At 37.6% G+C, this 14,908-nt stretch overlaps 1 protein-coding gene across 1 annotated transcript in view; it reads right to left on the reverse strand.

Moving 5' to 3' along the window:
• The window catches only part of CCM2L (CCM2 like scaffold protein), a 141,868-nt gene that overhangs the window by 32,560 nt on the left and 94,400 nt on the right, over window positions 1-14,908 (reverse strand). Inside the window, exons 6-10 of the mRNA XM_053699420.1 lie at window positions 10,904-11,493; window positions 9,959-10,091; window positions 9,809-9,872; window positions 7,837-7,984; window positions 6,723-6,861 (exon numbers count right to left, since the gene is read on the reverse strand). Coding sequence (XP_053555395.1) covers window positions 6,723-6,861; window positions 7,837-7,984; window positions 9,809-9,872; window positions 9,959-10,091; window positions 10,904-11,493 — 1,074 coding nt within the window. The remainder of the gene's footprint in view (window positions 1-6,722; window positions 6,862-7,836; window positions 7,985-9,808; window positions 9,873-9,958; window positions 10,092-10,903; window positions 11,494-14,908) is intronic.

The following is a 14,908-nucleotide window of genomic DNA, read 5'->3' on the forward strand; positions in this document are numbered from 1 at the left end:
TATGCTGAGGCTAATTAGAGACAGATATGGAAGAGTTAGGCTTGTGAAGTCTGCAGTGTGCACTTTCAGTTATCAGAATCGGAAAACCCACAGTTTTCAGAATAAGTGTGCAAATAAATAAAGTACAAATAGAGTAGATCGTAAAGATGTTTAACTATGCATAATTAACCCTTTTATGTTTTAATTGTAAGGAGTTTATTGTGCTTTAATATGTGAATATATGTAAAGGTATGAGACTTAGGTTTATATTTTAATTGTATAAAAGTGTATTAATTGGGGGCGGAGCCAGCTAGCTTTCAGGGCAGACGTGTGAGACCAGAGCTCCTGCCATAAATATGCAAAAATAAGTTAAAAATTAATATTTCTACATACAAAATTACATTATACTGATATAGGGATGTTAAGCTCATTAGGTACAACATGGAGGAGGATTTTTACTTTAAAATTCAGGCTCTATTTGCTGAGTCTGAGCGGCAGATGCACCGCAGATTTGACCGGCTCATGAAGCTAATGGAGGCCCCTATGACGCAGCCTTGTAAAATCAGAAGGGTGGAAATGACAGCTCCAAGCACTACGAATGGAGGCCCACGGCTGTGGGATGTCAGCACACTCACCGGAACCACCGATGTCGGCAACCTGGAAACTCCTGGAGTACTGGACCCGCCTAGGATGGAAGCAGCTGGAGCGGTAGTGGCTATTAACGCCACACAAGAAATTGCAGAGGCCCACGAAGGTTGCCCTATTGGAAATACCCAGAGGGCTGACGCTTACCTGGAGCTTAACAACTGCCCTCTTGATGGATGCTGCGTGGCTGTGCAGGGGAGAGCGGCCGGCTCCCGAATGTGCAGCTCCGTTGCTTTGGGGCGTGACGCTGCAGACCCTGGGGTTTTGGGGCTAACGGCTGAAATGGCAGATCCTCTGGGTTTCCTGGTCCGGGGAAGAGTGTACAGATTAGCAGTCCTAAGGAGCCTATGCAGAGATGTCGGCTTTGACCCACGGGACTTACACAGATGTAGCAGTGAGGTTTCCCTATATCGGCGAGTGGGCATCGGATAGGAGCAGATATTCTTATACCAGGCTTGAACGTTTTAGGCAGATTTCTTTTGTTTTGGCTTGGTGGAGTTGCTGCCCTTTCCTCATCAATGTGTCCGGATCTACCATGGTATGCCTAGGAGTAATGCCCCTGTGAAAGTTATCGGATGGACATACTTTATAATGTAGGCCTACAACAATGGAAACTTTTTATTTGTCTTGTAGGCCGCGGTACACTGGCTGAGAGTATGGTATTTGGTTCATATTGATGTAAATCCCCTCTGCTTACATTCCTAGCATTACCCTTAATGAAGGAACATTATAATTCCCTGATATGGTTAGTGCTGCCTATATAAATTTTTAGTTTTAGTGGTTATAAGTGCCACTAGACGTGTTCCTAAAATACTATTTTCTTGTTTATGCCATAACAAGGTTTACTCTTCTGGTTATGTAAAAATATGCTGTAACCCTATTACCTGTATCCTCACATTTAACTATGTATATTAGTCTAAAAGCCTATGTCTATGCTTGAAGTTCCTATGTAACAGTCTATGTACAATTTCATAGCGTGAGTTTCCTCTCTTACTAGCCCTAAGACTTATACTTACTATATACTAGTTTGCCCTGGTTTAACAGGCAATCCTAGATGCCCCTCTTAACATCTTACCATTTCAGTTACTGGTATACCATGCCTAGGAGCCTTGAAGAAGATTGTATTCTTGCTTTATGCAATCTTAAGATTGATATCACATTTTGCTGTTATTACACAGATTTGAAACAGTGTGGGGTAACTTGAAACAAGGGTACCTCTCATGCTTTGAAATGTCATTGTGCTCAGTTGGGGTTATGAAGACCCCTACTTACTTATTTATTTGTTATTTTTTGATTGCTATATATATTTAGTAGGCAAGCTTCATATTGCATATTACTCTGAAGTATTACTGTTTAGTTGTGTTGTGAGTCTTACTATATATCCTACTGTAATTTAGCTGTTTGTAACACAAGTATCAACGACTGTCCCCATGCTAAACAGCCTGACTTATAGTATGAGCCTATCAATAAGATAGAGTATGCGGATGCTCAATATACCTGTAGGAGCTCCATATCCTACTTAATAATACCCCTAAGCCCACTATTGTTTAAGCTAGCGGTGCAATTGCCAATTAGGGCACTACTCTTACTTAGAAACATAAAGCTTGTTTTTCCCTGTGACATAACTAAAATCATCCCCCCCATCTAACTATTCATTTTGTCTGTGTTGCTGAGGCCCAAGAGAGGCTTCTGATATTGGGGAGGATCAGTCATAACTAAGAACGTTGATATTTCTGGTTAAGGATCCAAGAGTGGCCCTACTATTTAAATAAGCCTCCCATGTACGCATCTCATTAGTATCTCATTTCTAAGGAGGCTCCCAATATTGCTGCCCTATCCCACTTCCTCAGAATTTATTAAAGATTAAGTGACCAGACATCCATAATCCCAGTGTGGTAAAGATTAAGTACAATACTCCTTGCATTACCCCCCATCTATTCCCTTTTGGCAGAGTTAAGTAGCCTCTGCCCTGTCCATAGAGTCCTGGTTGCTCTCTGGGCCCTAACACGGATAAATTAGCTGTGTTTACATATGCACTATTTGCTACATATAGTTTGCCAGTTGTGGTATTTCTCTTTTACTTAAACCTCAACCTAAAGTTTGTTTAAGATGAGATTTTTCTGCAGTTTTCTCTGTCTGTCTTAAATTGAAACTGTTATTACATATGCACTTTTCTAACCAATGAAGTAATTGAACCCACCCGTGGTTCAGGTAACCTATGTTGGCACATTGCTTATGTTCAGTTAAACTGATAATTTTGTTAATATCTATGTACACTGAAACTGGTCTTTTACCATTAGCTCTACTCACATGTCCTCATTGGTTCATTGCCGTGTCTGGTCCCATGAGTGGACCTGTATGTCTGGAGGACGTTATGAATTTATAAAAACAAAAAAAAATGAGGTACCTGGATTAGCATGTCAGGTTAGACACTTATGTGTGGATGTCTGCATAGAATGTTTTTGCACTGTTTTTCCTTTTTATGACATTGGAAAATTGTAACATGTCTGAACTGACTGTTCGTATATGTTATTCTCTCCTCAACAAAAATAAAAAGTTTAAAAAAATAAAAAAAAAGTGTATTAATTTAAAACACAATTAAAATCAATTTTCAAGTGTATTTTTCAAGGTCTTAAAAGGGATACTGAAACCATATTTTTTTCTTTCATGATTCAGATAGAGCATGCAATTTTAAGCAACTTTCTAATTTACTCCTATTATCATTTTTCTTTTTCATTCTCTTGGTATCTTTATTTGAAAAATCAGGAATGTAAAGCTTACTGTGAGCTAGCTGCTGATTGGTGGCTGTACATATATGCCTCTATATACCAAGAAAAATAAGTAAATTTGATAATAAAAGTAAAAAAAAATTAAAAAAACTGTATGAATCTATCTGAATCACAAAAGAAAACTTAGGTTTCATGTCCCTTTATCAGTTTTTCTATAGGTCATGACAATATATTGTTTCACCAGTAGGTGGCACTGTGACATTTTGCTAGTTGTCTAAGAAGTCTATTGCAATCTGTTAAAAAGACAGTGAGTACTTAAAGGGAAATGAAACCCAAAAATGTTATTTCATGAATCAGATAGAGAATACAATTTTAAACAACTTTATAATTTACTTCTATTATCTAATCTGTTTTATTCTCTTTGTATCATGTGTTGAAAGAGCAGCAATGCACTAATGGTTTCTAACTGTACACATGGGTTAGCCAATCACAATCAATATATTTGTGCAGCCACCAATCAACAGCTAGATCCTAGTTATCTGCTGTCCTGAGCTTGCCTAGATAAACCTTTCAGCAAAAGATAACAAGAGAAGGAAGCAAATTAAATAATAGAAGTAAATTGGAAAGTTGTTTAAAATCATATGCTCTATCTGAATCATGAAATAAATGTTTTGGGTTTCATGTCCCTTTAATGCTATGCCTGGATTCTCATGTGGTTTACAAACAATTACATTTTAAAATGTTTATTTAAAAAATAACAAGAAAGTGTAAAAAAAATGGTTAATTGCAAAAAAAATGGTTAATCAAGCGCAAAATATCGCTTACGCGAAATCAATATTTGCGCTCAACTGAGTAATACCAGTGCATGCAAATGTAGCCACCAATCAGCAAGAGCTATCCAGGCGCTGAACCGAAAATGGTCCAGCTCCTAAACTTACATTCCTGCTTTTCCAACTAAAGATACAAAGAGAACGAAGAAAAATTGATAATACAAGTAAATTAGAGAGTTGCTTAAAATTGTATGCTCTATTTCAATCATGAAATTAAAAAATTGGGTTTCATATACGTTTAATATGTGTATATCTATTGCAATGTAAAGGCACTTTTCTAACACCCCCTCAGCCGCCACTTTTAGCCTCTTATAACTGCTTTTTGCAATTACATTATTAAAAAACAAAGATGCTACCATTTTTATTTTTTAATAAAGATTACTATATTGAAATTCGGGGCCAATTGGGGCACTTTTAGAAAATTAACCAGAGATCTGATCTCTGGTTCATTTTCTGAGCGCTAATTGATACCGCAAGCTTACGGTAGCAATAACCAGCCACTTGTAATAGCTGGTTATTTATTGCGTGCCGGCAAAAAGGAAAATTTGACCGTTTCCAGGCGCAAATTGTTATCTAGCCCATAGTGAGAAAAACCTGCATCTGAACACAATAAGCAGTTAGTGTCAATAAGGAATAAATTAGCGCCATATTTTCCTTTGTCATTTACTATGTATATTTTGCATCTGTGTGTGCAGAAACCCTGAAAAACCCTTATAAAGTCTCAGATCAGCCTCCTCCTAGTTTATTTCATGTTTACCAACTACAAGTGTAAGAAAAGCTGATTTTTCTTAAGTTCATAATTCAGCCATTTTAAGTAACTGAAACTGGTGGCACGTTTAATAGATTGCAATGCTATAGAAATGGAAGCCAAAGCCAACTTTTGTTAAAAGGACCACCATGGTTCAGATAGAGCATACCATTTAAAACAGCAGTCCAATTTACTTCTATTATGTAATGTACTTCATTCTCTTGGCATCCATTGTTGAAAAGCATACCTAGGTAGGTCAGAAGCAGCAAAGCGCTACTGGGAATTGTAGAAATACAAACTTAACCTCCATCTTGGCAGCAATGGAATAATAAACATCACAACATCACAAGCGAGTTTAATAAAAAAAAAACAGCAGAGGGACCAGGACTCCTGCGTAGAGAGATTATGACCGCCTAGCAGTGGCCAAGTGCGCATGAGCACACAACGTGTCTGTATAGAAGTTATGCTGCCTCTGCTGTTTTTATAGTTTGGATTATACTTGCTTGGATTGGGATGTTTTTAAAGTTATTTCAATAAATCTTTATATTTTATTTACATTGTACTTTATGTATTCCTACCCAAGATGGAGGTGAAGCTTGTGGCTATGGCGTATAATATACGCCCTTCACAGATCTTAGTGCCAGTGCTGAAGATACGCGGAATAGGTGCAGATACATTTGAAGTTAGTTCCCTGGTTTTCATGTGAAGTTGATAATAATAAAAATGTAAGTTTTAATATTGTATGCTTTATCTGAATTATGAAAGAAAAGTGTTGGGTTTCTTATCACTTTTAAAACAAATGTTTTACACAGCACAGAAATAGATTGGAAAGGGGGCTTAAAGGGACTGTCTAGTCAAAATTAAACTTTCATGATTCAGATAGGGCATGTAATTTTAAACAACTTTCCAATTTACTTTTATCATCAAATTTGCTTTGTTCTCTTGGTATTCTTTATTGAAAGCTAAACCTAGGTATGCTCATATGCTAATTTCTAAGCCCTTGAAGACAACCTCTTATATCAATGTATTTTGACAGTGCTAGTTCATGTGTGTCATATAGATAACATTGTGCTCACTCCTGTGGAGTTATTAATGAGCTAGCACTTATTGGCTAAAATGCAAGTTTCTCAAATGAACGGAGATAAAAGGGCAGTCGGCAGTGGCTAAGATACAAGGTAATCACAGAGGTAAAAAGTATATTAATATAACTGTGTTGGTTATGTAAAACTGGGGAATGGGTAATAAAGGGTTTATCTATCTTTTAAAACAATAACAATTCTGGAGTAGACTGTCCCTTTAAATGTAAGAGGAAACGTGTCCAACCTAGGGACTAGGACTAACAATGTGGCTCTTCAAACATACCTGAAAACAATCACAATGAGCTGGCAATGAGATAGAAGACAATGATTAACCACACTTGTCAATATGCCCCCAGTGCTGGCAGCAATGTGTTATTTTGTTCACACAGCATCTATGAATGTTCTTGCTGCCTGCTGCATGCATAAAATATGTTAAGGCAATGTTGACAAAATGGGATGTTAATATAAAAGACATGACTGGAAAATAAATCAGAGCCTAAGGCCATGCAGCCCCTGTATAAACCACATACTTCAGATCCGACCCCTTCCATATCCACTCCTCTACCTATATTATTTGTATAATTCAACACATTTCTTATCCCAAAGGTTTTTTCTACCCCCCATTCTGTACCAAATCCATTTCTACCAATCTTCCTGCCCCAAATGTTTTTCTCTATAATTCTCTAGTCGCTCTCTTTGGTTTTTGTCTTACCCTGTAGAAGTAATTTCCTTTTCTCCCCATACAAGTGTAGGAGCTCCCTGCAGTATTCCTGCACCTCCATCCCCAGGCGATACTCACGCAGAAGGTAAGCAAAACGCTGAATTTCCGAAAGAGTGAGCTTATTCCTCAACTAAAAAGAGAAACACAAACACAATTACAGAACATAACTATACAATAATAGGACGGCATACTCAACAACATTTTCTTATCCATATGACAAAAATTGCATTAAAAGTAAAAGCTGATTAAGTGTAAATACATAAGAGTATCAGTTATAATGAGCATTAACAGAAACCAACATTAGAAGGAAGCGCCTACTGGTTAATGAGGTTAGTAGGGTGTGATTATTAGCCAAATAGCCAATGAACATGTGTGGGAAATATTAGTTTCAATTTAAATTAAAACACCAATTACTTCAAATTTTCAACAAGAAAAAGTAATTTGACATATTTAGATGCTGCTTCTTTTGTTTTGTTTTTTTAGTACAGTGTTCCTTAAAGGGACATAAAAATGTAAAAATCCTCTGTGTCTGAACATTTTTTTTTTATTGAGTCATTACTTGCATATAACTTATATAACTGTAGTTATATTTAAGTAATGATTCAATAAAAAAATGATCAGACACATCAGAGGATTTTTACATTTTTATGTCCCTTTAAGGAACACTGTACTCAAAAAACAAAAGGAGCAGCATCTAAATATGTCAAATTACTTTTTCTTGTTGAAAATTTGAAGTAATTGGTGTTTTTATTTAAATTGAAACTACTAAATCAGTATCAGTTGTGTGCTTCCCACACATGTTCCCTAGCAAAGTGGTTAAAGTCAGCTACAGAGCAACAATGCACTCCTAGGACCTAGTAGAACACACCAGGTGAGTCAATGACAAAAGGCATATGTGTGTAGCCACCAATCACCAGCTAGCTACCAGTAGTGCATTGAGCCTAGCTAGATATTCTCAACAAAGTACATCAAGAAAACAAAGTAAATTCAATAGCAGAAGTACATTGAAAAGTCACAAAAAAACTGCCTATTCTCTCTGAACCATGAACGTTTTATTTTGACTTTAATGTGTACTTAAACCTCAATAGTAGAAAAGTTATCTTACAGTTATCATGTAATCCTGCAGCTGCTCTAGAGTAGCAGCGCACTGCTCATTGTCACTGCTGGCTGTTACCAGGCTCTGCTCGGACATAGCAAAAGAAGGTGAAGACGTTCCACTGTAATTCACTTCAAATGCATCATGGGATCCATTACTGAGGGTGTGAAGCATAGGAGATTGACCAGTGAGGAGATTTTGAGATGGTAGAGAAATTGTTAAAGGGAATAAATAAAAATAATTGGAAAGAATATTCAGAAAATAAAAGTGGAGAAGATGTGACAGAGATAAATACGTCAACAAAATTGGACAAGAAAGTGCAAGAATGGCGCCAAGTTAATGTAGAAAATTTGATGGAAGAAGGACATTGAAAAGAGGGGATTAAAGTTGACATATGAGGCAGAACAAGACAGATAGAAATAGAAAAAGGATGAGATATAATTAGATAAAGGATTATAGGATAAAGAATATGGTTTGGATAAAGGTGAGTAGGGCAGATGTAGAAAAGAAATGGTGAGATAAAAGATCAGAAAAGAGAGAGAGAACATCATCATTTACTTATTTTACAGTTAATGAGGATTTATCAAATGAGGGCCAGATGCATCCTTTACAAGTGTATAATGAAAGATATAAAACATTTACACAAGAAACATTTAAAAGAACAAATCAATATAATTATGCAGTGTGATTAAAAGGATTTGTTTCCATCAATAGCAGCTGATTTTGTTTAAAGTAAGTAGAAATGTTTGTGTCTAACAGTCTCCATTTTAACATATTAATGTTCCTTACCCCCCTTATATACAGTATACATAAAATATTAACCATTTACATATACAAAACTACAATTACTGAATCACAAAATGCAAAATATATTTTTGGATAAACAAGAGAAGTATCTGGATAATCCTTACATATGGGTAAACAAGAGAAGTCCATGGGGAACCATAAATATAGGATAGACCTATTGTCAACTAAACTGACACAGAGAAAAGGCATAATAAAAGGCAAATAACTAATTGAACACCCCCAAAACAAAGGTCCAGGAGTTGCCCAACACGAAGAAAAAGATGAGAGGTTCCAGATCCCAAAAGAAGCTTGAGGTACACATTTAATTAGAAAACATGGTAAACAATAACAAAAAAGATTCCTGAAGCAACTTTAAAAAAATAAAAAGGAACTAAAGATCCCCCTGTGCCCCTTTTTCAAGAATACATAAACAACCATGATCTCATAATTCCAAGCAGTGCTAAACAGACAACTATTAAAGTAGTTGGTTATTAAATTATCTCTATAATCCATATATTTATATAGAAATAGTCTTTAATTACAAAGCCAATAGTTCCACTACCGCCATAGTAAATATCCAACAATACTTTTCACTTCACATTAGTTTAACAAACTTTAATAAAATTGTTAATACAGTTAAGCTTTGATGTACAACTTTGTTGCCTTTTCCCCAAAAAGCGATCTTTTCTCAGATATGCTGCTCATTAAAATCCCAAATTGAACATACTAATTAATTATTGCCCTTGAATAAAATAAATGTTCTTATCTTTGAGCTATAATAAATACATCTATACATGCTTGGAAACTGAATTTTCTATAACTCAGTGAAGGTTTCCATGCTATATGTGAACAAAATATAGCCACACAGGTCAAACCTTATTGCATTTCAGAACATGTCTACTGGCATTCAGTTTTTATATGCCCCTTATACTTCAAAAATAAACTTTTTCCCTTTAAATGGCCACTATCAATACTGACTGTATAAGAGTATTAAAGGAAGGTAGGAGAATAGGATATATGTGCCCTTTTCTTCATAAACCTTTTTTAAACTGGCTTCACCAAGGCCTCGTTCATAGGGCTGCAAGATTCTCTCAGAAGTCAGCTCACAAAGTCCAGGAAGAGAGTAAAAGTCACACTGCATTCCACATGCAACACATTTAATGTTTTTATAGGAAATAAAATATGGTGAACTTACAAAGAGCTACAGCAGCTGAACTCTGCCTCATATGCATAGGAACCATCTGTGTGCGAGCTGTCACCTGTAACACAAAGAAGACATTGTAGGCAATGTCTGCATATCAAGCAAGCTCTTAAAAGAAACATCCCCATACCCTGCCCCTCTTACAGCGGCACAGGTAAGGTCTCTCAGGAGGAGATGTGTAATGGTAGCCGGCTCGGTCTATACAGTCAATGCTGTGGTCTCCATAAATAATCTGGAAAACCTGACAGATGAGTGCGCACGATTCTTCTGCAGCATCCTGAGAAGATAAGACCAGCATCATGTATAGGAATGCAACACACGTGGGTTGTTCTGTATCTACCAGTCCAGTACTATTAAAACCATGATGTCAGATGTAGTTGGAGTAATGGATCATGTAGTGGAAATGTGGTGCTGGTAGGTGCAGTGAGGGGCTTTTGAAGATTCTATCCCAGGGCCAATATATGCAGGTGTCAAATATCTATTAATGTGCCATGCCTGGCTACACTATTTAAAGGGATATGAAACATGAATAAAATGATGCTGTGATTTAGACAGAACATACAATTTTTAAAAAGTTTCCTATTTACTTCTATTATAAAAAGTGCTTGGTTTTCATGGTATTCTTTGTTGAAGAGATAACCTAGGTAGGTGTCTGGAGCACTACATGCCAGAAAACAGTGCTGCCATTTTGTGCTCTTGCAAGTGAAAAACATTCTTGCAAAATGATTGTCATATAGGGCAGACATGTGCATGCTCCTGAGCTTATATCCCTGCTTTTCAACAAAAGATACCAAAAGAATAAAGATATTTTGACAATAGAAATAAATTAATAGGTTGCTTAAAATTGCATTCTCTATCTTAAAAAAATAAAGCAAAGTTTTAGGTTTCATTTCTCTTTAAGTAATAGGGTTCTGATAGTTGGTCATTGTCTGCAGGTTTGCTGGCATTAACACTCACTGCAGGCATTATTTTCTATAGCGTATATTTCCTGAGGGTGTTTTGAGTTGATGTAACTGTCAGTGGCCCTTTTCTTTGGTCAAGCAACCAATAATCCAAGCATTTACTAACCATGTTATCATTTTCACTCACCCTGTTATCTACAGCCAGGATTATCAGATTACAATAAGCATCTGGTCTTGGTTCCTTGGGATCCAAAGGGTTGTACCCCCCATGTCTCCTTTCCCAACTGCCTCCACCAGGCTGCCATCTCTCCCAGCTGCCCCCACATGGTTGGCGCTTCTCCCAACTGCCCCCACAGGGTTGGCGCTTTTCCCAACTTCCCCCGCATGGCTGTCTTTTCTCCCAGCTTCCACCACTGGGCTGTCGTCTCTCCCAACTGCCCCCTCCAACCTGCCTTCTCTCCCAACTGCCCCCACAGGGCTGTCGCCTCTCCCAGCTGCTACTGAATGTCATTCTTCTCTCCCAGCTGCCACATGCACGGCCTCCACGCTGCTTCTCCAAGCTGCCACTCATTTGCTTCCTTTCCAGGCTGCCCCCTCCCTTAACACATCCATCTGGGGAGCCATGAGACATCTTCCAGTCCAAGCTGCAAATGGTGTGCCGACGCTCCATAGCACCTCCCAATGGCTTGGGAACTCCTCCCGGAGCTTTCTCAGTTGGCCCAACTGGTGGTTTCCTTTCTAAACTGCTAGCAGCAGGTACTGGATCCAGTCCAAGACCTAAGGAGACGAAAACATTTGTGACCATATGAGTTAGAGACAAGCACCAGTTTGGTTTGGATTTCATAAGTTATTAAAATAGATGTTAAAGAGATAGTAAACCCCAACATTTTCTTTTATGATTCAGATAGAACATACAATTTTAAACAACTTTCCAATTTAATTTTTTTATCAATTTTTCTTCATTCTCTTGTTATCCATTGCTGAAGGGACAGCATTGCACTACTGATAGGAAGCTGAAAATATCTATTTAGCCAATCACAAGAGACAAATGTGTGCAGGCACCAATTAGCAGCAGCTCCCACTAGTGTATGATATGTGCGTATTCATTTTTTAACAAGGGATACTAAGAGAACGAAGCACATTTGAAAATAGTTGTGAATTTAAAAGTGTCTTAAAATGACCTGCTCTATCTGAATCATGCAAATTTAATTTTGACTTTCCTATTCCTTTAAATTAACCCCTTAACGACATACGTCGTACAGGGTACGTCTTGCACAAACTGGTCTTTAAAGACCAGCGACGTACCCTGTATGACGTTGGGGTTGAAAGCAGCTGGAAGCGATCCTGATCGCTTCCAGCCACTTTCCGGTTATTGCAGTGATGCCTCGATATCGAGGCATCACTACAATAACATTTTTCCCCATCCAATGCAGAGAGAGCCACTCTGTGGCCCTCTCTGCACCGGACATCGGTGGCCGCAATCGTTGGTGGGTGGGAGCCGACTTGGGAGGCGGGTGGGCGGCCATCGATGGATTGTGGTGGTGGGCGGGATCGTGGGCGGGGTAGCTAGGGGGCGCGCACGGACGCGGGTGCGTGCACGGGAAGGGAGTGGGTGAGAACCATTACACTATGGAACAGTTAGTTAGAGGCAGAGAGGGGTAATAAAAAAATATTTAAAATGATAAATAATCGAAGTGATCTGACTTTCTGCCAGTACTTAAGATGGCGGGGACAATTCTGGGGTGGGGGAGGGAAGAGAGCTGTTTGGGAAGGATCAAGGGGTCTGATGTGTCAGGTGGGAGGCTGAGCTCTACACTAAAGCTAAAATTAACCATGCAAGCTCCCTAATTAACCCCTTCACTGCTAGATATAATACACGTGTGATGTGCAGCGGCATTTAGCAGCCTTCTAATTACCAAAAAGCATCGGCAAAGCCATATATGTCTGCTATTTCTAAACAAGGGGGATCCCAGAGAAGAATTTACAACCATTTGTGCCATAATTGCACAAGCTGTTTATAAATAATTTCAGTGAGAAACCTAAAATTGCGAAAAAATTTAAGTTTTTTTTTAAATTTGATCGCATTTGGCGGTGAAATGGTGGATTAAATATACCAAAATGGGCCTAGATCAATACATTGGGTTGTCTACTACACTACACTAAAGCTAAAATTAACCCTACAAGCTCCCTACATGCTCCCTAATTAACCCCTTCACTGCTGGTCATAAAACACGTGTGGTGCGCAGCGGCATTTAGCAGCCTTCTAATTACCAAAAAGCAACGCCAAAGCCATATAAGTCTGATATTTCTGAACAAAGGGTATTCCAGAGAAGCATTTACAAGCATTTATGCCATAATTGCATAAGTTGTTTGAAAATAATTTCTGTGAGAAACCTAAAGTTTGTGAAAAAATGTGTGAAAAAGTGAACAATTTTTTTTATTTGATTGCATTTGGCGGTGAAATGGTGGCATGAAATATACCAAAATGGGCCTAGATCAATACTTTGGGATGTCTTCTAAAAAAAAATATACACATGTCAAGGGATATTCAGGGATTCCTGACAGATATCAGGGTTAACTAGCGCTCATTTTGAAAAAAAGTGGTTTTGAAATAGCAAAGTGCTACTTGTATTTATTGCCCTATAACTTGCAAAAAAAGCAAAGAACATGTTAACATTGGGTATTTCTAAACTCAGGACAAAATTTATAAACTATTGAGCATGGTTGTTTTTTGGTGGTTGTAGATGTGTAACAGATTTTGGGGGTCAAAGTTAGAAAAAGTGTGTTTTTTTTTCCATTTTTTCCTCATCTTTTATAATATTTTTAATAGTAAATTATAAGATATGATGAAAATAATGGTATCTTTAGAAAGTCCATTTAGTGGTGAGAAAAACGGTATATAATATGTGTGGGTACAGTAAATGAGTAAGAGGAAAATTACAGCTAAACACAAACACCGCAGAAATGTAAAAATAGCTCTGGTCCTTAAGGGAAAGAAATTGAAAAATGGCCTTGGTCCTTAAGGGGTTAATTTCTCCATAAAATTTTATTTTAATAATTTGTAGTTAAAAATACACTTGGTATTGTTCTTTAATTATTTATTCTAACAGTTTTTTCCTGTAAATTAACTGGGAATATTAACATTGAAATTTCTTGTCACTTCCAGAGAGGCAGAACCCTGACCCCACAACATTCTACACCGTGACTTCTTGAAGAACCCTGACCCCACAACATTCTACACCGTGACTTCTTGAAGAATATTTGTACCTGTCTCTAAATGGCCACAGACAAGGGAATAAGATAAACAAAATACTGAAGACTCTTTTCAAAGGGTATGCTCATTAATTGCAAAGCAAAGCATTTTTTGTTAATAAAATTACAATTTAAATGCTATTATATTTTGTGTATTGAGATCTTTTCCAATGCATTAGTTCATTAATATTATGTATGTATGTATGTATGTATATATATATATATATATATATATATATATATATATATATGCTTCTTTCATTTAGATGATAGTGATGCATCTCAATGGCTGAATAGGTAGGTTGCAGGATACTAAGGTCCTGCAAATGGTTAAAAACCTCAATGTCCTACAATCTTCACCCAACAAGTCTTCTATTCTTACATAGGACCACTGAATACAGTAGAATTGAATAACTGGCAAATACACAATAAAAAGACAATGCAATAGCACTTACTTTTAATTTGAAATGAGCAGTAGAATATTTTCCTTCTTAATATAAGGAGAGTCTACGGCATCATTCCTTACTGTTGAGAATAACTGAACCTGGCCACCAGGAGGAGGAAAAGACACCCCAGCCAAAGGCTTAAATACCTCTCCCACTTTCCCCATCCCCCAGTCATTCTTTGCCTTTTGTCACAGGAGGATGGAAGAGAAGTGTCAGAAGATTCGGAGTAGTTCCTAAGGAAGGGTATCTGCCCTTAAATATAGGACTGGAGTTTTAAGAAGTCTTGTCAGCCTCTCAGTGAGAGCATTGACGAAAGTTAGAGTCTGGATATGCAGGGAGAGTTTTTCTGCGAACCCATCCAGACTGCCTGCTAACAGCTCCTAAGCAATCAGTGTTGACGAGTTTCGCTGCATGCTTGTTTTCTCACTCAAGTCCATGCCAGGAGTGATGCTACAAGACTGTCACACTTGAGAGGCTGTGTTTCTGTTCCACAG

The sequence above is a fragment of the Bombina bombina genome, chromosome 1, assembly GCF_027579735.1.
Source record: "Bombina bombina isolate aBomBom1 chromosome 1, aBomBom1.pri, whole genome shotgun sequence".
In the NCBI taxonomy this organism is placed as follows: Eukaryota; Metazoa; Chordata; class Amphibia; order Anura; family Bombinatoridae; genus Bombina; species Bombina bombina.